General features: G+C 49.1%; 1 protein-coding gene across 1 annotated transcript in view; it reads left to right on the top strand.

The window, feature by feature from the left end:
- The window catches only part of LOC144179389 (uncharacterized), a 135,806-nt gene extending 112,942 nt beyond the window's left edge, over positions 1 to 22,864 (top strand). The window contains exons 3-5 of the mRNA XM_077707724.1: positions 14,714 to 15,332; positions 17,398 to 17,769; positions 20,519 to 22,864. Of these exons, the coding sequence (XP_077563850.1) occupies positions 14,714 to 15,332; positions 17,398 to 17,769; positions 20,519 to 20,975 (1,448 nt within the window). The 3' untranslated portion in view covers positions 20,976 to 22,864. The remainder of the gene's footprint in view (positions 1 to 14,713; positions 15,333 to 17,397; positions 17,770 to 20,518) is intronic.
- Positions 22,865 to 24,787: the final 1,923 nt, after the last annotated feature.

Below are 24,787 nucleotides of genomic sequence, written 5' to 3'. Positions count from 1 at the left end.
GAGAAGTAAAAGAAAGAAAGAAAGAAATCGCAGCGTACGATCCGCAATGGCAATAAACTCTCCACGCCGACTTTCGCAGTTTGCGAGGAAGGTTTAGTAGTGGAACTGGCCCTTTTCCTTTTGGAAGACTGTGACAAAAATGGAGAGGACGGACAGGAAAAGGGGTATGAGGTGGCGACCAATAACCACAACTCAACCACGACAGCGTCCGGTGTCATAGAAAACATTTCAGACTCGTACGGCAAACTTGAATGTCCGCCGTTTTTGAAAATCCTCGCGGCTAATCTCCGAGTACGATTCGTCGATCTTCAGAAGTCTCTCGGAGTCACCTTTTTATCGCGGGAATGTAGTAGCTATCATTCCTGTACACACTCGCAGCAATTAGCATTTCTCCACTCGCTTGCTTCTTCGTTTGTAGAGACTTATAAGTCTATTTAGCAAAGATCAGAAGGCATAAGACGGTTAATAAATTGTAAAAATTCGGTTCTATTGTGCCTTTTCTTTCGCCGTAATTTTTGGGCAGTCTTGCAGAACGGGAGCACATATGGAGTCCGTGAGAGGGTGACGAAAAACAGTTGATTAAACATGGTATGCACTGTGGGTAAGGACATTCCATATAAATATAGGGTAAGACGCCAGAAATAAATAAGAGAAATGGTCAGGGTCATTGTCGATTTTTTTAAGGATCTGTGCTGCGAAAATTACCTCCATCACTTTCTAGGAAACCTTTGTGGCGTTAGGGCAGAATATGCACTCATTCCGGGACGCCACTTCACATCGGAAGCTACTCGACATGTCGGTTACGGACAGGGCGAAACATGTCTTGTCGTGTCCGTAGCCGGCAGCTGTCCGTGCGTGCGTGATCCGCATGGCCGGTACTTTTCCGTTGTTCACTGCCCCACGCGATGGCTCCAACGCCTTACAATTTATATCGATCCCTCCAAAGTCAACAGCGAATTCAGCGGTGCAAGCTGGAAGCACAACATTTATATAGTGCGGAATTCTGTTTTGGTGATTGGCGTATTGGATAAAACCCGTAAACTCTCGAATGCTGCGAAAGAAAAACGGCAGTTGTTATGATTTCGTCGGCTATTTTGCGATTTTTCATTCTGGTGGTATGCCTCAAAGGCGGTCAAGCAACCGTATTGGGCGCTGCAGATAACTGGTGAATCGGCCACGTTTTGTAAGTTTACGCTCGTATATAAGTACGTCTGTGCCCCACGCGATATCTCAGCTTCCTTTGCGTGTCACGTGTTTTTTTGGGGGGGGGCTACGGTTCTGGGGGGGGGGGGGGGGCAGGTTGAGGGAAGGCGGTTACCAGTATACACAATATGTGTGATATATGTATTACATATATCTTTTTTTTTCTAATGGACGCTAAAGAGAGATATCACCACAATCATATCAGTTCTCTTAGGGTCTTCTAAAAAGAAAGATGGTGTACTTAAAAAGAAACATTGATGGAGCTAATCACAGTTCCAAATGAATTTCATACTAACATTATGTGATGGGAGCAATGGGCAGAGTAACTGCACGTCGCCAAATTTGCATAAATGCGAGATGACCGTGACTTCAGCCCACCTATGCGCGCATAAGGAAGAGTATCCGGAAATTTTCACCCCGACTCCAACACTATAGCGTTCACCGTCCTGTCTCCCCACGAACGACAATTTCGATGCTCCGCGTAAGCATCAACACGCTTGCACTCTCTGCCTAATAGTATCAAATTATTTGACCAGCAAAACCGATTGCTTTTGGAATAGAATGCATTTATCCCAACTGCATGCATTATTATTTATTATAACCGGACTGAATTTACTGGAGGAGCGATGTCAACTTTTGTATTTATGAACGGTTCTACGAAAGCACGGTGGCAGTTTCTCTGCGTTGTTTTCGAAAGAGAAGAGAAGAGCCGCCCATGGCAACGTTTTGAACACGTGGCCCTGTGACTGTAGGAGGAAAAAAAAGAGCGAAAAAAACGAGGAAGGACCGACACTGACGGGCATGACAAACGGTGTCTGCTTTGGTCTCAAACGGGCCTCACTTCAGGAAGTTCAAGGGCGAGAGGGGAGTGGGGTTGGACTGAGGCATCGACGTGCGGGATTCGCTTACGCGGACACACAACCGTGGTTATCGCAGGACGTTGACCGCTTATATTCCCACTAAGAGAAAAGAAAGCGGGAAGAAAAAAAGAAAATGGTAGGCACCTATAAGTCCTTGCGGAATCCCAAAGCTGCGAAGAGCGCGTAATATTTCAGTGCTATCTCGTTTAGTCTACTTTAAGGCATATCCGGAGAAGTTGGCTTTTCAAGGCACGGAATAGACTCAGCGCCACGAAGTATTGCGACCTTAAAAGTGACCTGGCTACAGAACAAAAGTTTGCAGCATTGAACTAAACGCACTACGCGTAACTGTGATCGTGAAAACGTGCAGAGGGGTAGATGACAAGCGCGCCCAGATCTGGAGCGGTCAGCAAACGCGGATATCCCGCTAGTTTCCCGCGAATACTCCTCCTACTCCCATAAACATCGCTGTTTACGATTTATTGCGACAGGGCAGCTGATCTGTTCAACGGAGCGCATCAGCTTTTCTTCGAATCCTCCACCAAGGCGCATGCTGCCGTGGTCACGGTGGGCTGTTAGAAGCTGGAGCGTTCCGCCGGAGGGGCTCTTTTTCTTTCCCTGGGGTCAACTCCGCGCTTGCGGTGAGACAATGACCTCCTCCCAGGTTATACGACTTACACCGATGCTCCCGGCGTCTGGTCGGCTACTCTACGTACCAGTGGACTCGGGAAGGGAGGGGCGACCCGCAAACACGCGTTTCCTTCGTGCTCGCGTTTCCTACTGCCGGCAGCGACCGGCAGATGGTCGGGATTTAAAGCCGCCCGGAAAACGGAGTGAGAGAATGCGGGGATATGGGAATGCACGCTCGCAAGCGGAGTCGCCTGTCCGCCCTCTTGCCCTGTGCTGCCGTGATTCGTGCCGTTCGGCGTCGAAGAAGGAAATCAATTCGACGCTTTATGGGAGTTGTTTCGTGTTTTCTCCGGGTGTTTAGGTTGTCTTAAATTCGACTTACCCGCGTGAGTTATAGCGCCATCGAAGGCGGAAATGGCCCGACGCCGATTAGGCCCTTAATTGCCGGTTGAACGAGCCCATCGAGCTCGACAAGTCACGGTATACAGGTGGGCCAAACTGGCGCTCGTATGAGAATGGTTTGGAGGTCGGTGGAGAGACTGCTTCTGGTGTATATCTCTATTCAGGCATTTTGACTGGAGAAATGAGGATAAGTGCGAAAGGGGGATTATTGAGGCCAGTTAAGATTTGCGGGGGACATTGTCTTGTTAGGGTAGTCTTAAGAACAGTATATTTTCAATGATTTTTTTCTTCTGAATCTGACTTATGTAGTTATGAAGCTTAAAAATCCCCCCCCCCCCCCCTCGTTTCTTGTGCTCTTCTACCACCACCCCTCACGTAATGCCTCTACCACGGAGGTCCTTGATGTATAAAATAAATAAACAAATTGCAAAAATCAGTGTCTAAGTACCTGCACTCACAAAGCTTAGCCAAAAGTGAAAACTTACCTTAGCCAAACTTAGCCGAAAGTCAAAAGTTAGAAACTCAGCCAAAAGTCAACAAAGTCAAAACTTAGCCAAAGCTTAGCCAATATGTACATGAAGAAATCAAAAGTAATGTTGATACAAGCACACGAAAAGCGCCCTCTTGGACAATGAAATGCTTGAAGAAGTGGGTGAATGTAAGCATCTTGAATAAGTTGTTAGTGCCGATCAAAAGTACGACGAGGAATCAGGCGTAGAATCCCTATGGACTGGGGGGCATTCGACATGTACTCTCAAATAATCACCGAAGAGAATGGTATACAACCAGTGGTTACTTCCAGGTGACTTTTGGGGCAGAAAATTTGGGGCACCGACTTCATATTCACGCTTTCAATTACCTTCCTGAAACAAGACACGCTTTGTTGATGCCGCCGCCACGAACATCATCCCGCCTGAATCACAATCATCAGGTTGCCCTTATCATCTCCCATACGTCATCAATGCACTCTTCCCTCTTTCCTCATGAAATAGCGATTTCGAATACATTGCCGGACGACATCGCCTCGTTTAGAAATCGAAAAGCATTTCGTTAAAAAATAAACACTCAAATTGCTACGCTACCAGTATTTATGTGATTCAACTCTCCATTTAAATACGCCTAACGCCATTTGCTCCTACGAGTTGTGTTTTTACTCAGCAATCTTGTAATTATTTTTGTCGTCATTTTTTGCTTCACCTTTGTTTGTTGTTCATACGCCGTATGCTTCAGCCAAGAGCCCCCCCCCCCCCCCTTTTTTTTTATGTAATGCCCTCGGGTATTTAAGGTGGGAATAAATGAAATGAAATGAAATTAAACTTACTGAATACTATAAGGAAGACTTGGGTAAGCCCAACGAGTTTTGGTAAGAAGGATAGCAGTAGCGCTTAGAGATAGGACGCAAGCGTCTTGAGTTAGAAAGCCGAGGTGGGCGATATTCTAGCTGAAATTAAGGTAACTTGGGCGGGGAATGTAATGCAAAGATGGGACAACCGTTGAACAACCAGGGTAACCTAGTGGAATACGGGAGATGGGACACGGAAGTGAGGGAAGCACGATAACTCGATGGGGGAAGGATAAGATCGGGAAATTCGGAGGCAGCGAAGGGATTCAAACAACTCAGAGCAGGAAAAAAATGAAAGCCGATTCAAGAGGTTTTTATTACGCAGTGGGCATAAGATAGGAATGATGCTCCTGCGTCTGCTGCTGCTGATGATTACGATAATTACGATAATGATGATTGTTGTGATGACGATTATGATGATCCGGCAAGGCCGAGTGCGAACATAAAAGAAAGTTACCCGTCTACGGCACATCTCGGGTGTTTCTAAACAAGCAACGCCTTGTTTTAGTTGCTGTCTCAACCGCTTTATACGTAGCGACTCAACCTTATGAACAGTTTGAGTCGGATGTCCGCATACATGAGCTCGAGGCTGTTCACGTCAAATTCAGCAGAGCCGCTGGCGAGCACCTCTTTGTGCTTGAGGCTTTCGTATGATCGCGCGTGCGTACTGTTTTCCTCAACGATATTCGTCGCCTTCACCGGATGCATGCCTGCTCCGTACGAGCGGATGCCAGCAACGAACAGGTGGGGATCCCACGGTGGTGTCGGCTATCGAGGGAGGTCGCCGAGCACGGAACGCGTCGCCAGCGCTGGTTGACTCCGGATTCCCCGCCGGCCCTCAGCCCACACGCAGACGATTCGTTAGTGCATTCTAGGCCGATCACCCCAGAGCACCAACGGTGTAACGCCGTGTACGTGCACAAAAAAAAAAAAAAGGCACAATTGGCGATGTCAACACGTTCAATTGTTATGGTAAAGTGAACGTAGATTATTGGTAGAAGGAAACAAAAAATAAACAATATCGATAATAAAAATAATTGAATTAAAAGGGAACAAAAAAAAAACTGTCTACCTGATGCGCTGGCCTCACCCGCCTGAGACAGTTATAGAGAACCCGAAAACACAAAACGCGACACAATGAAATACTCTGAAAAATCGCCAGTCGTAGAACGCGTTGTACCTCCAAAAAATAACACATTTAATCCTTATAATAATGTCAATGGAGATAACTTGTACAAGGGAATTAAAATGAAAGCAAAAATACTAAAAGAACAGGTGAAAATGAACTAATGAAATAAAAAAAATGTCGATCTTATACACTGTTGCTAAACAATTGAGACAAACATTTAGCACGGGGTCGCGGGTTCGATTCCCGGCCGCGGCGGCCGCTTTTCTGATGGAGGCGAAAAGCAAAAACGCCCGTGTGTACGAGATTTCGGCGCACGATAAAGATCAGGTGGTCGAAATTAATCCGGAGCCCTCCACTACGGCGCGCCTCATCGCCTGCGTTGCGTCGGCGCGTTAAACGCTACAATCAATCAATCAACGAGACAAACATTTATGCAAATACAAAAGATAATGGAAACGCATCAACGATGTAACACCTTACATACGTACAAAAAAATGAAGGAAGTTCACACTAACGCGTAAGACTTGAAGGTAGCGAAGCTGTGTGCAACCTTCACGGCCATCACGAGGGGTTTAAGTCCACTGTAACGGCTTATTTTGGTTACATACTGCCGCTACTGTAGCATGAAGATGGTAGTGAAGAAGTCGAAACGTTGAAGAGGTTTTAAAGGTTAACTTGTTTACTTTACTGATGATATTGGTGACATTTAGCACATACAAACTTGAAACAATTACACTTATTACATAGATGAAAAAGGCAGTCAAAAGATTAAGAGTACTTAGCGGGACATAGCTGGCGGGCGAAGGGCTCCCGGCGGGAGGGCACGACGACGGGCGGCAGAGTTTCTGAAGTCAGCTGGTGCAGGCCGCCCTCTCGCCCTCAATAGCCGGAGACGCCGCGTTATATTCCCTTCGCGCGGTCTGGTGGGGGACGTATTGGGGGAAAAAGCGCATCCTAGCGTGTGCGGACGCCCGGGAGCAAGTCTAAGGCACACCCGCAGCCAATCAGGAAGACGCTTCTTAGCTCCAATCAGACATGCCCCCGCCAAAGTGAAAAGGAAAAAAATCACACACAGAAGACACAAAGTTCAAACTCGAAGGCGCCCGTTTCTGGCAAAAGAATTACTGGTGAGAATAAAGTAAAGGTATACAAACTCGAAAAGGAGAAAAGACAGGCGGCCGTTTGAACGAGACCGAGGGTCGGAGAACATAGCGGCCCGCGTAGGCGCACAACGGGGGGGGGGGGGGGGGGGGGGGGGGGGGTGGGGGGGGGGGGGTCGGAGACGCCAGTGCGCGCGGTAACAGAAGCCGAGGCGATGGTTCGCTTCCCCCAACAGCCGCGACTCTCGGTTTCTCTCTCTCTCTCGGTCGGTCAGCGCGCAGAGACAAACTTCGCATGCGCTTCTTAGAAAAAACGGGGCAGGGCCCAGCCGCGTCCGAAGCGCTTTCACAGAAACACTTGGGAGGAAGAGCCCCGGCGGCGGCACAGAACTAAAAAACAACCAGAAAACATCAAGAGATCTCCGCTTCGCGACACCACGATTGCCGCCGATTTCTTCTTCGCTGCCCCAACAGCCTTTAGTGCGTCATTGTTGCTGAGTGTGAGCTTCATTCATTTTTTTTTTTTTTTTTGGAGTGATAATTATTGGACATCACCTTGGAGAGGGGTGCGCTATGACATGTCTTTCTGGTTCCGAGCAAGTGTTGCCACGATTGCTGCGAACGCTGAAGTTCTCTTTTTCTTTTTTTTGGCCAGTCCTGGCCAATCTCTTTGAGTGGGTATGCTTGGCTTGATAAACGTGCGCAGGGAACGTTGGGCGCTCGTAGCGGGGCACGCACACTTGAGCTCTCGGCATTTCCTTGGTTTTGTTAATTGCCAGCCGGTCGCCGGAATCTTGGCCAATCTCCCTAAGTGGGTATGCTTGGTTAGAGAAATGGGCGCCGGGGCCACTCGGCGGTCATCGCTAGTCACGCAGACACGAACGCTCGGGATTTTCGTTGTTTGTTAACTGCAGGGCGGTCGCCACGAGACCCGCGGTCACGTGCGCGCGCTCGGCAATTTCTTGGTATTTTTAACTGCGGACACGAAAAATTACGATTTGCTGAACAGCTTCGCTCTTAAAAACGCATACTTGACGAAGTTAGCGCACTTAAACGTTATTATAGTTTAAATGCGGTTCATTGTCAAAACAAAAACAAAACAAAAGAAAAAAGTCACCTTTATAGCCGAATATGTACCAAAATTAGCCCACTTTGGCTACTGATAGCGAAATGCGGCTTAAGAATCTGAAAGGGACAAACAGCGCTGAAGGTAAACAACTCTCAAAATTTCCCTACATTTTTTTTTTGCTTATACGGCTTCGTATATTTCCCGCGACGGTGCCAGCAAACACTCAAGACTCGAACTCGGGCTCATTTTACAGACGCAACACTCCACGCTTATCTGCCTCCAGCTGTTCTTCCACAAGGGCGATGGCGTACGACAGTCTCAGGTCAAGTGTGCTAGGGGCCGATGTTGCGTTCACCGATATACGAGCTAGTCCGACGGACGCACAGCTGGTGTGTTGCCTTTGCCAGTACTCTCTCCTCTCTGTGTCGAAGAAGTAGGGACAAAATTAGAATTCCAGATGGTAGACAGATAAGGTACTCCATATGGAAGGAATAATTCGTGTTAGGTGTAGAAATACGAACGCGATAGCAACAGGAAAAACATGGCTTTAGCTTTGACAATTGCATATATGTTTCACGTGTCTTGCCTTAGCATATTAGGGGCTGGGGCTGTTGGCGTCTCCTGTTGTCGTCGTCGTAAGCGTCGTCTCACGTAGTCACGGTACTTATAAACACCGGAAAACTTGTTTATGCCTCGCGCTAGAAGGTAACGCGTACTAGAAAAACACCGGGACACTGGTCTACGCCTCGCGCTAGAGAGCTTGGTGCTTCAAAGACTAGAGATTTTTAAAGCAAAGCTGTATACCTCTACCTCCCAATGGTTTCATCTCCGTGGGCAAAAACGCTAAGGCACCAAGAATACACTCGTACACTGATTGCTTGCCCCTCCCCAGGTTTCACGTAAGTGGAGATGGCCGGGGATTTTTTCATTCCACACGGCTTCGTCATGCCGAGTGTCCTGTTTTGTAGATAACCGTTGGATGGGCGTGCATGAGCCCTTCGCCGCTGCGAACAGGCCGAAAACGTTGCGCCACCGGGACTGCCTTAGCGCGCCTCGAGCCCCGGCTCTTTTGAAGACCTGGCGCGAGGGAGGGGTACCATTGTTTCCGGTTGGATCCACCGCGCGTGCTTTGTACATTTATTTGCCACCAGGCAGCGCATGTTTCTGGGCGCTTTAGGCCGCACAAAAGATGAAATCAGGTTTTCACTCTCTAAAACTACACTTGGGCTTCAAGGCGTGTCGTAGTGGAGGACTACGAATTAGGACCACCTGGACTGTTAAACATTTCGCAACACGGGCCCGCCTCCACAAAGAAAGCAGTCGCCTGCGGTCAGGAATTAAATTACGGACTCGGTGCTTTCATTGTCTGGGTTTCATGACCGTATTTATTGAAACAACGAGTGGACTATTCTGCATGTTCTTGCCATCGGCCTAAATGTGAGGAGAGGGAAAGCGTGCAAACACGCCCATCGGGTCTTTTGATCTTTGACGTCTTGTTTTATTTATTGTTTTTTGTTGTTCTCCAACGCCAGAAAATTAAATTTACTACGGATTCTGTTTCTTCCAGCAGGCTTAGGCTGTCATGCTTTTACGCAATGCCGAAGTGCACCCTCGCCCTTTTCCGAGATTTAATTGCCAATAACACTGAATGAAAGCGAGGAACATTTTGTTTTAAACACGCAATTATGAATTCCAAAATTATTTTACCCTCTACGAGCATTGCGTTCTTGTCTTTCTTTTTGCTGAGCAGCACGGCGAGTTTGTCTAGTCGAATACGAAGTCTTTCCGATACCTATCGCAAAGGATGGATACATCTTTTTTTTCTTTTTTCATAAACGTTAAAGAACAACACGACGCCTTCTGAGAACGACCGATCCTCGTGCGGCGTTCGCCGGGTTTCGCCGGCGGGCAGCAGCAACATTGTCCAGCTTTCCGGTTTTTGTATGGCTGGCGCCTCGTATGCATAGAGCGGCGGCTCTCTTCGAGACACGAGGAAGGGCGATTCTCAGGCGGCGATCGTGTCGAAATCGCGGCCGGCCGTTCCCTCTCGTTGGGCGCCAGATGTTCGCCGGTTGCGATGATGCACCGGGTTCGCGTGGCGCCCCTTTTCGCCCTCCTTTCTAATCCGTGGCGCCTAAACGAGCCACCCGTTCTCTCATGCTCCTCTCGCTTTCATTATTTATTATTGCCCTCTCAAGCAGGAGGAGGAGGAGGAGGGGCGGAGGCCGCGGGTCGGAATTGTTTCTCAAGCGAGGTGAGCGCACGCGATCTCGTTACGCTCCGACGGAGGAAATGGCGAGGAAAGGCCGAGGCTCGCGGCACGCCTCGAGGAGGAACCGCGACTAAGAAACTCGCGGTTCCTTCTTTTTCGTGGTCTTCCTAAAGGTTCATTTTAAGTGCAGAGCACTTTAGGGGATCGTCTTGTCATCGTAGCTCGCTGTAACGCTCGTTGTCAAGCGACTGCCGGAATCAGGCGGCGCCGCGAGATAACGGACCCAAGTAGAGCCCGGCGTACCCGTCGTAGGACGTCCCGCAGAGGCTTCGAAAACCAAGCGGTTGAAATAGTCATAACCGTCCGAAACGCGTGAGCCGCTGGCGCCTGTCATACATCTCCCCGTTGTTAAGCGCAAAGAAAACTGCAGCTACATTTGCGGCAAAATATACGTAATTAAGCGGCAGCGCCCACGTTAATTTAGGTATACGAAGTTGAACGCTGTTTGGGTTGGTTTTTACGATTGTAAGGGGGAAAATGTGGCAGTGCAACGCCGGCACGTGCGGGAGGAAAAGAAAGCACAAAAAGAACAGAACTGCCGTTGGTGCTGTTTCAGGCAGGAGGCGCGGGCACTGTGGAGGCGGGAAATTTGAATTGCATTGGGTGGTAGCAGTGAGCGGATAACTGCGCTACAGCCTATTATGAAGAATCACTGCTCTGCACTTCCGACATCTTTCACGTTGAGTGGAACGGTTTTATTTTTTAAAAGATGGTGGTCTTTCTTGCCCTACCTAAAGCCAAAAATGTTCTGTCTGTCTGTCTGTCTGTCTGTCTTGGTCTCTCTGTCTTTGTCTGTGATTCAGTTGCCCGACCAAACTTAAAGAAGGATGATGGTGATTGGTTGGTTTTCCTGGCGCCAAAAACTTGCTGTTTTGTAAAAGTAGTGTGACGTGTAACTAATTTCGGACAGTTAACATAACGTTCGGGTCAATTTTTTGTTAAACTGAAGGCAGGGTTGAACATGAAGTAGGCAGTACCTATCCAAACTACTAATACTGCGGGCATGGCACCTACGTGTCTCCATTATTCACGCAAACGACACCTCAGGCATATGGGAATCAAAATGGAAGGACATAACCGAAAGTGACAGCGTTTTTTACATTGAGAGCGCACGTTGTAGTTGTTTGTGGGACATTAAATACTTAAAAATACTTTGCCTTGAGAAAGTTGTCGGAAAGAGGCGACCTAAAGCGAATACTAAATCAAAAGATGTCGGCTGGCGCTGTTCCAAGGGCATAGAAATACGGAATAAAGAAGAGGACGTGCGCTGCCACAGTAGGCGTGAGCAGTACGAACGCGGGAAAATTGAATTGAGTTACCATACAAACTTTCATGGCATTCACCATGGCGCGGGCGAGAGGGGTGGGAGAAAAAGAGAGGAGAGCCAGATGCGTGTCAGGGACAGCAGAAGGCTATCGTCTTTTGACGACACTTTCAACAAAGTAAACATACAGGGTCAAATTTTTGTGCTTTTTTTTTTGGTTTCCGCGAACAATGAAGAGACGAACGTCGATGCAAGCAACATGTGTACGGCATTCGATAATCTCGTCGTTTCCTGCAGACGTCCAAACTAAGTTAGATATACGCCGAGAAAACTCAGAACATGGGTAAGCATTGGCTGCGAACGCAGGCCCCCTCCCAATCTTCACTTTCGCAACTATAGGCCTCGCGCCTACCACTGTGACTACTACTACTACTACTACTACTACTACTACTACTACTACTATGCTACTACTACTACTACTACTGCTACTACTACTACTACTACTACTACTACTACTACTACTACTACTACTACTACTACTACTACTAGTACAGTAGCCGACCGATTTTTCGGACCTGGAGGGGAACGAACAATAGTCCGAATAAAAAAGCAGTCCGACAAATCCGCGAGTCGCAAAAATGAACTTTATTTCATTTAAGCAGGACTGAAGAAGTCGCCAATGGTTCCTTGCCTTCAATTCCTCCTTAGTATGAGCACGTCTGCTTGCATCTCTGCAAGCGTCAAGATTTCTTCCTCAGCATTGTACAACAACGCCAAACCATTTGCAATGTCTTGCGTTGACGGTTGCGGGCGGTCGGGAGTGTCGGGCCACGTGTGACCAGTTTCCGGCACGCGATATTGCTTCCCCCCGCAGACTGCATGCAAAATTATGCCCTCCAAGATCAAAATCTGTTACCCCGGAGGGATTGAAGCCAAACCCCATCCGAACCGAAGCTGGCCAGGTGGCTTAGGATTCAAAATGACGTCGTGCTGGAGTCTCCCCGTGGCTCTGTCGCGGAAAATGCTGTCTGAAAAATCGAACTTCTGGCTGTATTTTGTCCGAAATATCCGTTGTTTATGTATATTACTGCAATGGGTCATCTGGTGGTTTCTCGGGAAAGTCCGGAATATTGAGCAAGTCGGAATTTTTACAGTCCGAAAAAAACGGTCGACTACTAGTACTAGTAATACTAGTACTATACGCAGGCCTGACTACCCCATTGACTTTGACGCGTCAGGTGGCTGCGGACGGAACAATAACAAAAATAGCGCGGTATTCAATTCGACATTCATAATAGAGGGTATGCGCGCGGATCTTTCGCCAGGCGTGACGTTACGCTATGGGGTCCAACGTCGTGAACCGGTACCCGCAGCTTTACGTACAATAAGTTTGACGTTGCTTGACACGTGGACAGGGCTAACTTTAAGGCTACCAAACATTGGGCATAACCATAGGCTTAACTAGGGTGCAAGACCGAGTAACAGATAGAAGGAAACCACGCGAAGCAAAAGGGTGGTGCTGCTTTTATGATTGTGATCAGAGTTCACGTGATTTCAGCATACACCGCTCCCGCCTTCCCAACACACGCACTGCCTCACCCAGCGGCGCGGCAGTCACTAGCGAGTCAGGGGGCTCTGCTTGGCACACCGGGCTGCCCACAATACGTGCATATAAGTTCCTCAACTGGGCATTAATACTTTCCCTTTTACAATCGTGTCCTAAAGTTCCCACGAACCACGAACGTACGTTTGGACATGGGCAAGTGCACATCTGGGTCCGGGAGCGACCACGCGCGGTCGCTCCAGTCGATTACTTTGTACAGCCGTTCCCGCAAGTTTGAAATTTATCATCATCATCATCATCTTCATGATCATCATTATCAGCTGCTTGTCTACGCCCACTGCAGGTCAAAGGCCTCTCCCATTAATCTCCAATTACCCCGGTCCTGTGCTAATTGCGACCAATTTATCCCCGCAAACTTCTTGATCTCATCTGCCCATCTAACTTTCTGCGCCCCGTGCAGCGCTTGCCTTCTCTAGGGATCCACTCTGTTACCCTTAATGACCAACGGTTATCTTGCCTTCGCATTACATGCCCTGCCCACGTCCATTTTTTCTTCTTAATTTCTACTAATATGTCCTTAACACGCGTTTGTTCCCTGACCCACTCCGCTCTCTTCTTGTCCCTTAATGTTACACCTATCATTTTTCGTTCCATTGCTCGCTGAGTCGTCCTCAATTTAAATTGAACCCTTTCAGTGAGCCTCCAGGTTTCTGCCGTATCGACTAACCCAAATTTCCAATTTGTTTACGCTGTGCCTTGCCGAGACCGGTTATGCGCTGTGCTACAATTGTTTGTTCGGAACTCGCACAATTATTACTGTTCTTTTATTTTGTAGTCCCGTGAGTATTTTTTATCTAAGAAAGCGTTGTTCCTAAATGAATTCTCCGCATTTTTGTAAAACAAATAGTGTGGTGTGGCATCCTTGAAGTCGGTTTAAATGCCGGAGGCTATTTGTTACCGCGTTTAATTAGCTTTCTGCACCATGTAGAAAGTGCCGATTCTGTACCGTTCGGGAGGGAATGTCGCGTCGGTACAGCAGTTTCTTGCGTTAGTCACGCATAACCAGATCGGGCAAAGTTATCGAATAGTCACGCAAGCGCAATTCCTTCAACGCATTCGGAGGACCACAATTTTTATTCGTATACGCGAACAACATTATCGGGATGATGACAATTGTTCTTCTGTTTCGCAAGAACCAGCATCTATGTAGTGATATTGTTTATTGGAATAAACGTTGCAGCTTAGTCACGAGCGCTTAGCGATGAATCGGTGACTTCCAGTTTTGGTTCTTATTCACACGCCTTTCCGTTAAATAGAAGAGCGCTCGTACGCGTGCACGCATGTAGTTATGAAACCCGTCGTTTATCAACTACCCCCTCGTATACCGTCGGCAGCGCTATTCTGACGTCATCTACATGTCTCAACTTGACCCCGGGAGAGTTTTGTTAGAGCCAATCGGCTTCCTGCAGCCGTTTTTGTTTGTGTGCCAGTAATATTTGTACTGCTGCAGTACTTTCCCGGCTATTCGCTGTAATATACAGATCTTGTGGAGTCGGGTGTTTTGACAGCCTATAGTGCCAGAGTACTCCACTTATGTTTTCTTATTTTAACGTGAGTACGCCACTTATTTTCTCTCTAAGTGTTTTTTTTTTTGTGTGTGTGATGAACTATACGAGTAGCGCGTAGCACTGTGACTTGTGTTACCAAATGTTGATTTGTAAAGAGAATCTCTTTAAGCAAACATTGTACTCATTCTAAATAATTTTGCGTCAGTGAATTAACCGAGACTTTCTTGCCTGTTCTATCTCAAAAGTTATGTGTCCAAGTTCCGATGGCCCAGTCCTTGACGCTTGCTTACTTTGTTCTCTCCCCACAGGGGCCGTGCGAGCGGCAGGCGGCGAGGCCCTTCCGGTGACCGCTCGTCCCGTGGCAGCAGCAGCCGCCCGGCGGCCTGGGGTCCGTTCGCTGCAGCGGCTTCGGCTATGGCTGCATCTCGTCGTGCCGTGCCCGCGCGAAGCCGCTGCACGCAGACCGACCCTCCGCTGTGCTGCTGCTCTTCCTACCCGCCCGCGGTCAACGCGAGCGTCGACGGCATCGTGAACACCAACGGCACCCGAACCTGGTACCTCCAAGTCGAGCCCCTCAGGCCCTCGGCACCGCCGCTACCGGTCAGCGCCGCGTACCAGGCGGGCGCGTCTTCGGACTTGTCGCTTCTGCGGCTAGCCGACGCGCCTCCCGACGCGTGCCTCGTTGTGGGACCGGAAAACGGCGCCACGCGCTCGTTCCCGGTGCATGCCTCCGTGCTGCGGTCTAGTCCCGTGCTCGAGGAGAGGCTCGAGCGAGGCACCGGGGCTGAAGACTGCGGCGGAGGTCCAGGACCTGACGGCTGTCAGCAAGGAGGTGCCGCCGCGGAAAGAAATGCCGTCACGGCCCCGAATCCGATGAGGACGCTGCGCGTCGTCTGGGACAACCCGAACGTCTTCGAGAAGATGCTGCTGTGAGTGAAGATTTTGATCTACTATCGGGAATCATTACTTTTCAAGATTTGGAACATCCGTAAAAGAAAAACGCATTACCAGGTGCGGTGCGGTGCGGTGACAGCGAGAGAGAGAGAGAAAGAGAGGAAAATACAGGTGCGGTGACAGAGAGAGAGAGAGAGAGAGAGAGAGAGAGAGAGAGAGAGAGAGAGAGAGAGAGAGAGAGAGAGAGAGAGAGAGAGAGAGAGCAAAAACTGTTGGTGCCGTTCTTCTTTCTGCTTTGCAGTTCAAACACGCCCTTATGGGAATATTCCGTCCGGTTTTGGTCTTGGGTAGATGGGTAGATTTTTTCTGGGTCGTCAGCTTTTATTAGGTTCTGTTGTGGATACTGGATGGACGCTGTTAAGTTGTTTTTGTGTGTGCTGCCACAAATCTTGACTGGAACGTGTGCATGAGCTTAAGCATCTTTCAGTGAACCGGAATCCACAGGTAACATTCGTCCTTAACTGCTGTAGCCCTTTTCTTTTAATTGTCACAGTATAAAATGCAATGGCACCCATCACTGAAAATGTGAAGTAGCAGCTTTGAATTGTTCGGGGCATGGTATGGTGTCAGCGCGCGTTGTACGAAGCGCTGCCTCAGAACAGCTCCGAGAAACGTACGCGAACAAGCGCTCGGTCGAGGTATTTCGATGATGAGCCCTCGGTGGAGGATCTTCCGCGCGCACAGACCCCTCTCTGTTTAAAAAATACTGCAGGAGCCAACTCGTGGGTAGCCATATTTTCATTTAAAGTTATAATATCCCACGTATCTTTTACAAAATGCTTACCAATGTTTTACATTCTCTATTTGTGAAAAAAAAAGGTGTTGTATAAAGAATATTTAGCTACCCTGCCTGTGAATACTTCGCAGAAATATAGTCGGGGAAAGGCGGGGACCTTGAAAAATAGTCCGCCTAATTCGCGGGTAATGTTCTTTCATTTCGATGAGTAGCTTTTACCCTATATTATTAACGTGAGCCAACGCTGCAAGAAGTGACGCCGCTAACACCGTCATCTGGTCGCCCGTTTGTAACAGTCCTTCCCATCAGTTGAGGTCAACTTAAGTTTTAAGTGCGAATGCACTTTATAAGCGACCCCAAACCATCCACCGCCGGCGGCGTTGGCGTCCGTAGTGCTCCTCTATATTTGAAAAAGAAACAGCATCCGGCGCCAGGTTTCGATCCGAGGACTTTGCGGCCGCAGCGCGACGCTCTACCGACCAAGCCACGGACGCGACGGTGATATCAGTGCTAGACGCGCCTTATATCTTTAACGCATTCAAACTACGTCGTCAGCGGCGTGCGTTGGCGACTCTGCGGCGTTATAGCGGCTTGATAACTGCGTGGTGTACACGTGATACTACAAACCCGATGGAAGAGATGGAAGAGAAGGCGGCGAGGCGGTGGGCTGCGGGGGCCGAGCGCAAGCGCCGCAAGCGGGCCGACAACCGTGCATTCGCACTTTCACATTCTCCCCCTCGGGGAAATGCGGGGGAATTTTTATTAGTAGCGCATCCTTACCAAAACTCAAAACCGTTTCGTAGTTTAGGATTTAGATAGTACAGGCTCCATACACGTATCACGATGCTGTCTCGCGAACATCAACTCGCAAGCCACCAGACATCACCTATCACCTTATGCGGGGGTGTGTCAAACTTCCCACCCACTGAAGACATGTTAGCGCTGACAGACGGAACACAGGATAGGAATCCACAGGACGGACGACGCCTCTCGTCTGCGCCCCGCGTTACAGCGTTAACGTGTTGTCTTCAGTATCAAGTAATATATATATTCCAACTTTCCGTCCTTAATCCCATTTACCTCATTCATCCAACTTACAGTAGTGGGAGCACAGGCTGATTAGTTCCCAGCTTGGGCATCAGATCTCCCGGTCACAGGCTACTGTGGGCCTTGAGGTGGCCTGGACTGAGGCCACCATCCTGTGTCCTTTTGCCTCCCCTTTCCGTTGAAGTAATATAAAAGTTGTTGAGAGAGAGGGAACGTACACGTCTTGAGCGACCGGCCATCACTTGCCTCCTTCCCAGGTTCCTGTACAACCGAGACGTGCGCCTGGACTGCGTGCCGACGGCGTTGGAGTTGCTGCGTCTCTCGCAAGCGTTCGTCGTGCCCGGGCTGTTCAGCGTCTGCCTGCGCTACGTGGGAGACCAGGTGGACCTGCACTCCGCCCTCGCCGTGCTCACCCGGCTCTGCGAGGTGTCCGGGGGTGGCGGCGATGGCGGCAATGGCGGTGGCAGCGCCATCGTGGACTCCCAGCAGAACCTGCTGAACGAGACGCGTGCCCGCTGCCTAGAGGTCGTGGACCGACACGCCGAGCGCCTGCTGGCAGACGTCGCCTTCGAGCGCCTGCCCCACGCGCTGGTCGCACTTGTGCTGGCCCGGGACTCCCTGTGGCTGAGGTACGCAAGGACGTGGTTCAATGGCTAGGAGCGTACTCGGGCTGACTCCCCACTTCCCAAAGGAAGATAGGTTTAAGGTTCAAAGAGAATTTATTATAACCCACATATCAGGGCGCAGCGACTAGTGATAACAGCGCTGCCCTAAGAACAGAAAATTATCCAATCAGTCTGCATGTAACATGGTCATTATACACACTGCACAAAATTTTTGGCGTGGTCAACAAGTCACTACAAATCAAGTCACACAAACTTCACCAGTGTTCAGAAAAACAGCTCATAAACTAACTCAGCTCAGTACGGCACTAAAGAAACGCTCAGGATGTTACTCCTGACCACTATAAAGCGCGTAGACCAACGCAAGAGGAAGGCTTCTTCCCCTAGAGCTGCCAACTCATGCTCCAAATGACTCATCAGAATCGACCGGACACGCCACAGCAGTGGGAACATTGCCCGCTGCGGCCGGGCTCGAAGACATGCAGCACCACGATTTCTCCACAGAACAAAAGCACCAGCGCACATCAGAAAGTTGACCAACACATCATTCGAACGAGTGTTCATTCGAAGTGTGAGTCCGAACATCCTGCTTAATACAGTCCAGAACGTTGCCGCTACACGACAGTGAAACAAGGCATGTTCTGATGTTTCAGTGTGGCCGCAGTGCGGACACCGTGCGAAACGCACAACGCCGAATCTCGCCAGACGGTCACACGTCGGGAGAACTTCCCAGCCACGTAACCATCCGAAATCCCGAACATCAGCCGGAAGTGCCGCCGAAGTCAGCTGATGCCACCGGACACCGCGTGACCTTCCTATCTGTTGGTTGTCTAATTGGGTTATTGCCAATTTTTCGCACACTTCACTTGCCGTACTTTCCCTAAAACTTAGGCTTGGCAGGAAAGACTGGAGATTTCGCAATGTTTTTATAACGTACGCGTAAAATGGCGGTGGCTGCTCAGCTGAAGGACCGGCGATGTGCGCGTCATAAAATAATGACCGGGAAGTTCCCAGAAAGTACTGGAGCAGCGCCTTTCCTGGGTACTCGTCTGAGTCCACGAGGTCGATCACTGCTCGTACCGCCAGCACGCTGCTCATGGTTTGCAAACAAGGCAGACTAAAACCACCCATTGACTTGGGCAGCCTCAGCAGCGCTCGTGACACTGTTTCTGTTTTGCCCGCCCAGAAGAACGATCCAAACTTCGTTGCGAACTGTCGGGTGAAATGGCGCGGTGGTTTGGCTACGCGTGCTACATAAAAAAGCGCCGCCGAGACGGACGACTTAATTATGTAGCTTCGCTCTGCAAGGGAAAGCCTGAACTTTCCTGCAACTGCAAGACGTTGCTCCGCAGTCTCAAGGAGACGCTTCCACGTACTACGCGCCACTTCACCTGAGGCATGAAAAACCACACCTAGTACTCGAACACCCGTCACCCATTCTACGTCGCCCGCCAAGCCAGACGCAAATGTGCCGAAGCGCACCGCCATACTTTTTCCCCTGTTCAGTCGAGCACCAGACAGCTCACCGTACTCCTGAAATAGCCGCATAAACGCTCGGTAGCTGTCCTCGTCCCGAATGAACAGGGACACGTCGTCCGCATACGCGGACACTTTAACTTGGCCTATGCCTGGCAACGGAAAGCCGCGGATGGCAGTGCTTGCATCAACACGGCGCAGCAGTGGGTCGAGACAAATGACAAAAAGCAAAGGTGACAAAGGGCAGCCCTGCCTTATCCCACGGGTGACAGAGAACGGACTACTTAAAAGCCCGTTGACAAGCATTCGAACGCTGACGTCCGAGTACAACAGCTCGAGCATAGCGACAAAGTCTGGCGGAAAGCCGTATTGGCGCAAAACTCCCAGCAAGTATCGGTGCTCCACTCTGTCAAAAGCTTTCGCTTGATCGAGAGAGATGAAGCACCCAGAAGCGCTAATCTTTGTCGCGTAACTGAACAAATCGCGCGGCAATGCCAGGGACGAGAAAATTGTGCGACCTGGTACGCTGCACGTTTGCGCTTGGCTTATGATATCGGGCAAGACGGTACTGGTGCGTCTGGCCAAAATGGATGCTACAATCTTGTAGTCAGTGTTCAGTAGTGTAATTGGCCGATACGCCTGGGGCTGCGTAGGATCCCCGCCTGGTTTTGCGATCAAGATGACACGGCCTTCACGGAAGGAGTCAGGTCGCACTCCGCGCTGAAGAAAGCCGTTCACCATGTCGAGGAGTGCACCCCGAATGGCCGGAAAAAATTTCTTGTAAAATCCAGCAGGGATACCGTCAGGCCCAGGCGCCGACGCACCGTTCAATCTTTTAAGGTACTGTGGGGTAAGCCCACAAAAGACGAGACACAATGAAAAAGGACCGACAGGACAGCGCTGTCGGTCCATTCCGCAAACAGCGAGCGCTGGGTGGCTTGCTTGATACATTTCTTTGTAGTATATAAACGTCTTTCCATGCAAATGACTAAGTTGGGCTCTTCGATCCATTTCAGAGCATACATGTAATTCTACGTTTTGTCATTCGGTAGACAGAAACGACATTTTTTCAGGGTCAATTTTAGTAGAATTGTACGACGGTTGGTAACGACATTATGTCTATCTTATATTGAAATGGGTGCTTGATTAACTGCTAAGCATAAACTTGACGCCTTGACAAGAAGTCGAAGTGCTTTCACTTGACTTATATTTTTTCTGGGGGTCATAATTTAAAAAAAAATTCAATAAAAATTTGTTGTCCCTTGATCTACACTTTCAGGTCCGAGTTGTCAGCGGCCGAAGGTGCCGACCGCTGGGCGACCGCAGAGTGCTTGCGTCGGGGCCAGATAGCCACCGCCTCGAGCAAGCGCGTAGCGCTGGGCGACGCCGTCTACCTGGTTCGCCACTTCCGTCTCGGCCGCGACAACTTCCGGCGGGGACCGGCCCTCCTGGGCGACGACGAGGCGGCCCTGGTCCTGGACTTCATGGACGGCAAGATCTGTGAGGCGCAGCTGACCCCCAACCTGAGGGCCAACCTGGCTCTGCGAGAACGTCTCTCCCTGCCTCCCCCCACTCTCGCCCTTCCGCCTTCGTCCCCACCGGCCGAGTGCGAACTCAGGGCAGCACCGGGTCAACTCCGGAGTCAGACGATGGCCCGGACGCGAAAGTCCACGTCGGCCAAGATGCGCAAGTGCGCTGCGGATATACTGTGGACGGTCGTGTCTATCCTAGACTGACGATTCTGTGTCTGCGCTGGTTAGGACGTTCGTGTTGTTGTTGAGTGTCAAGTGAGACAAGGCACCTGCGGCAATGTAGGTAGGACGTCGTTGTGGAACGCCTGCTTTTGCTGCCTGCGCTTCCTAGCATTCCGGATAGTGAAAACTCTATTCCACAAACTGCAGCTTGGCTAACTATATATGCTAATGGCTAGAAAATGCGATATTTTACTCCTTGAAATCTTTCGTTTTACCACCAAAACTTTACCCTGGTGCTTGCTTTCGTGTACTTAATTCGCCCGAGTGACTGCTATCTTTCAGCGTCTAACGCGCAGATCAGCGCAGTGAACCCGGCGTGCCCGGTGTGTAGACTTGTGCTGTAGGGTGTGCCGACACCAAAGGCATTGGCACCCCGCGTAACTCTGATAAAGCAGTGACGACGTACAGAAAAAGTACGGTAATTCTCCAATTGCGGAATTTATTTTCTAATGGCGGATGCTCAAAGGCGAATTCGCAAGCTCCGCTTGGATGTGGGATGTCCTGGAGGACTGCTGGCGGTAAGCGCAGATCCCGGTAGACTGCAGATCACTGCGGTTGCTACGCGGCCGGGAAACTGGGGACACCGGCACACTGACGTTACGGGGAGACTTAAAAGACCTGTATTCTCGGCTGCCAAGATCACTGACAACTATCCCTGTTCCTGTGCGCAAGCTGCGCTCCGACGATACATATTTGTTTGTGATAGATTGTTTGTGTTTCTGTACATACTCCTATTGTAGTCAAAGTAAGGATTAAGTTATCCTTGACCGGGGTGTACATTTTCTTCCCCTCATTCATAGTTGTGTTGTTTTCATTCCTGCCAAGTATATTTCGTGATTTACGATGCTTGCCTCTGACGTGAAATGAAAGTGCCTTTTAGTTCTGTGCATAGCGTTGGGCTGCTTGACGCTCTCTGACGAACTTGAAGCCCGCGGGCCGCGTACAATGTTACAAGTGGACGAGTTTTGGGGAGCACTCGAGAAACTGTTCCGGCATGCTGTGCGAAATTTGGACTCGTGTTCGTTGTTTAATTTAGGTGGACGAAAAAGAAAGTCAGGGGTGTGTGGTTACGCGCATAAATTATTTTCACGGTGCTCTTTCTCAGTTCTGCAGACGCTGTAAAAGAGAATAGCAATCTCATAGCTAACCAGCCTCCAATAACGTTTTTATTGGAATAACCGTCTTTACTGTTAATTTCCACGCACAAAATGGGGAAAAAAACCGGTGACTTCACCAAACCTCAGTCAGTCCTGTTGGTAGCTAATTGAAGAGCTCGAGAAATCGCGAATTTTCGTTATCTGTAGTACGAGAACGCACAATCAAGCTTCTGTTGCTCGACCTTGCCTGTTGCTGTTGTGACCACGGTATAAAACAAACATTTCTTGTGACTACTTACACTGAGCGGCGGCGCCAGCGAAAAACGCATGTCGAAAAGCAGGCTGAGCTGGTGACAAGATCTCCCGCACTGCCCTTATAATAGACGCCGTATAAAAGACGTATAATAGACGTATAATAGACGTTTGATTGCGTCGCGTTGTCACGTGGCTTGTCCAGTGCGCATCGGAACGTCACGATCATGTTTGTCGTGCTGAGAAAGGTGAAAATGTCGGGTTTGTAAATTAAGTGCAAAATTGTCCTATTTTGCTGTAGGGCAAATTCCTGCTTGGAGATGAGACGTCCCTTTTCTGGATTGGCGGAGCGTCTTCTTTGACAAAGGAACGTGCATATGCTCACTGCAGACGTCTGGTATTCGCTGGCACCTGATCCATGACCATTTGTTATTTTTGATCCCGTATGTCATAGGGCAGCTTTTCGAAACAATAAGTTAGAATGTGTGTTCACTCTCGGTACAGTCCGCCAAGATCTTTGAACAAATTCCGAAAGTATTATCGGGCCGCCATTCGCCCTTTTCGGTTGCTTGTGGAGGCACTTTTAGGCTCATTGGTATAGCTTTATGACAAAAACTGCATCGATGAAGTAGTGAACAGTCGCTCTGGGGTAGCCAGTCGTGGTTCTTGCGGACGAAAGTACGACGTTGGTCTGACGACACGGCAGTTTAAGTAACGGCAAGGTTTTGTAGGGGCGCGATTTTGTTAGACAGGCGTCCATCTACATCACTCCATCCTCACTGCAGTTTGCATAAGGTTAAGAAACGCGTGTTTGCTGAAATGCTTCTGCAGAAGCATGTGCTCACTTTGAGTTATGGGCATCGTTACGCACAATTCCACTTGCCGTGATGTGCCATATCGACCCAGCCAACGCACCCAGTTCTCTATTGCAAAGCAATAGCAAGCTGGACGATTTTGCTGAGTTATGCTCATCCTTCTCTGCTAGTTGTGGTGCACGTACGACTCAATGGCCGCAGCCCTTGAAGCGTTTTGTTTTGTTCTACGAACCACTCCCGTACTGTTTCTGAGCTCGTCTGCGCAATGTTCGTTTGTAAACACTGTGCCATAATTAACCATCGCATTTGTGTTTGTCTTCGACTTTTGCGCGGTCTAAAGCCGAAGCTAGGGCTGGGGAAAGTGGAAGCGAAATGGGCACTTACAGAAATACTGCCCCACGGCCCTCAAACTTTGGTTCGCCGTGTGCTCCCCAGCGCGTTGCCATAGTAACTTATGCGTGTGTGGTGTCATCTTTTGGCATTTTGTGTTTGCTTGCCGGCGCCGTGTGGGGCGTTAAATACTATAATGAACAGCTTGTGGAATGCAAAGCTGTCAGATTTAACTCATTTTTGTTGTATTATTTGCGCGACTGTGCGTTCGAGGAGCATTACGTAAAAAATATTCTCATTCTGTTTGCGAAACTGCATGTAGGGTTTCCGGAAACATTAAAAAAAACAATTAACTGACGTTACCATTTGGTTTACATAATGCAGGGTTGTGAGATTCCAGTTTTCTTGCGCAATTGTATTAACTATCGAGTGTTTTAACGAGGCTAACTAGCAATAGCATAAAGTAATAGCTGTACTTACTGGTGTAGGCTACTACACTCGAAACCAAACGATGCTCAGGCTAACGTCATTGGAATCTTCTAGCGGGACTGCACTAACTCAGATGTGAGTTGCCAAATATGCGTATTCGGCAGATATATGCGATTTTGTACTCCGCCTCGATGTGAACTTGCGGTGAAGTGCTCGCTTTTTCTGGGTCCGTACACTTGGTTCCTGAAATAATATCGAGTTGCCCGACTTATGTTTGTTCTAGTCAATTCCGTGGGAATCAAATAGCACAGTATATGCCTCGTTTCGTATGCCACCAAAAAACAAAACTCAGGAAGGCGACCCGCTAGCGTAGAGGCAGTTTCGCATTGTTTTAGACGCAGGGCATTTTCTCTATACTTCTCAGTTATACGAAGCCGCTGGTGCCATATATTTTGTTCTGTATGCGCTAAGCTGCCTTGTGTTGTTGCTGGAAGTGTTGTTGAGTTTTGCTGAGAGCACTGTTTTTCTCGGGGTAGTTCACTGTGCGGAGTTCTCGCAACGCTGTACATCCGTTATTTCGAATTTACCCAACGACGGCCGTCCGTAGCATGGCCAGAGCAAGCATTAAGAATGTTCCTATGACGTTCGCATGAAACTCGCGACCAAGTGACTGCGAATTTGAAAGTGACTCGTGCTCGTTGCACTCAATCACTTCGAATGGTCGCTCAAATCTAGTCCTTAACCAAAATGCAGTTCTTGGTTTTGTTGTGTTTTACACCTCACCGTGTGAATTTTGATATTTTTGTTGTCGCCTTTGGGAGAAGAAAGTGGAAAAAAAAACCGACCGTTTTCTTACAGTTATAACGAAAAC

Source organism: Haemaphysalis longicornis, unplaced genomic scaffold (genome assembly GCF_048455015.1).
Source record: "Haemaphysalis longicornis isolate Haplotype H1 unplaced genomic scaffold, Haemaphysalis longicornis Haplotype H1 scaffold_4, whole genome shotgun sequence".
Taxonomy (NCBI): Eukaryota; Metazoa; Arthropoda; class Arachnida; order Ixodida; family Ixodidae; genus Haemaphysalis; species Haemaphysalis longicornis.
Note: the sequence above shows the minus strand (reverse complement) of the source record. Positions and strands in the feature narration are given on the sequence as shown.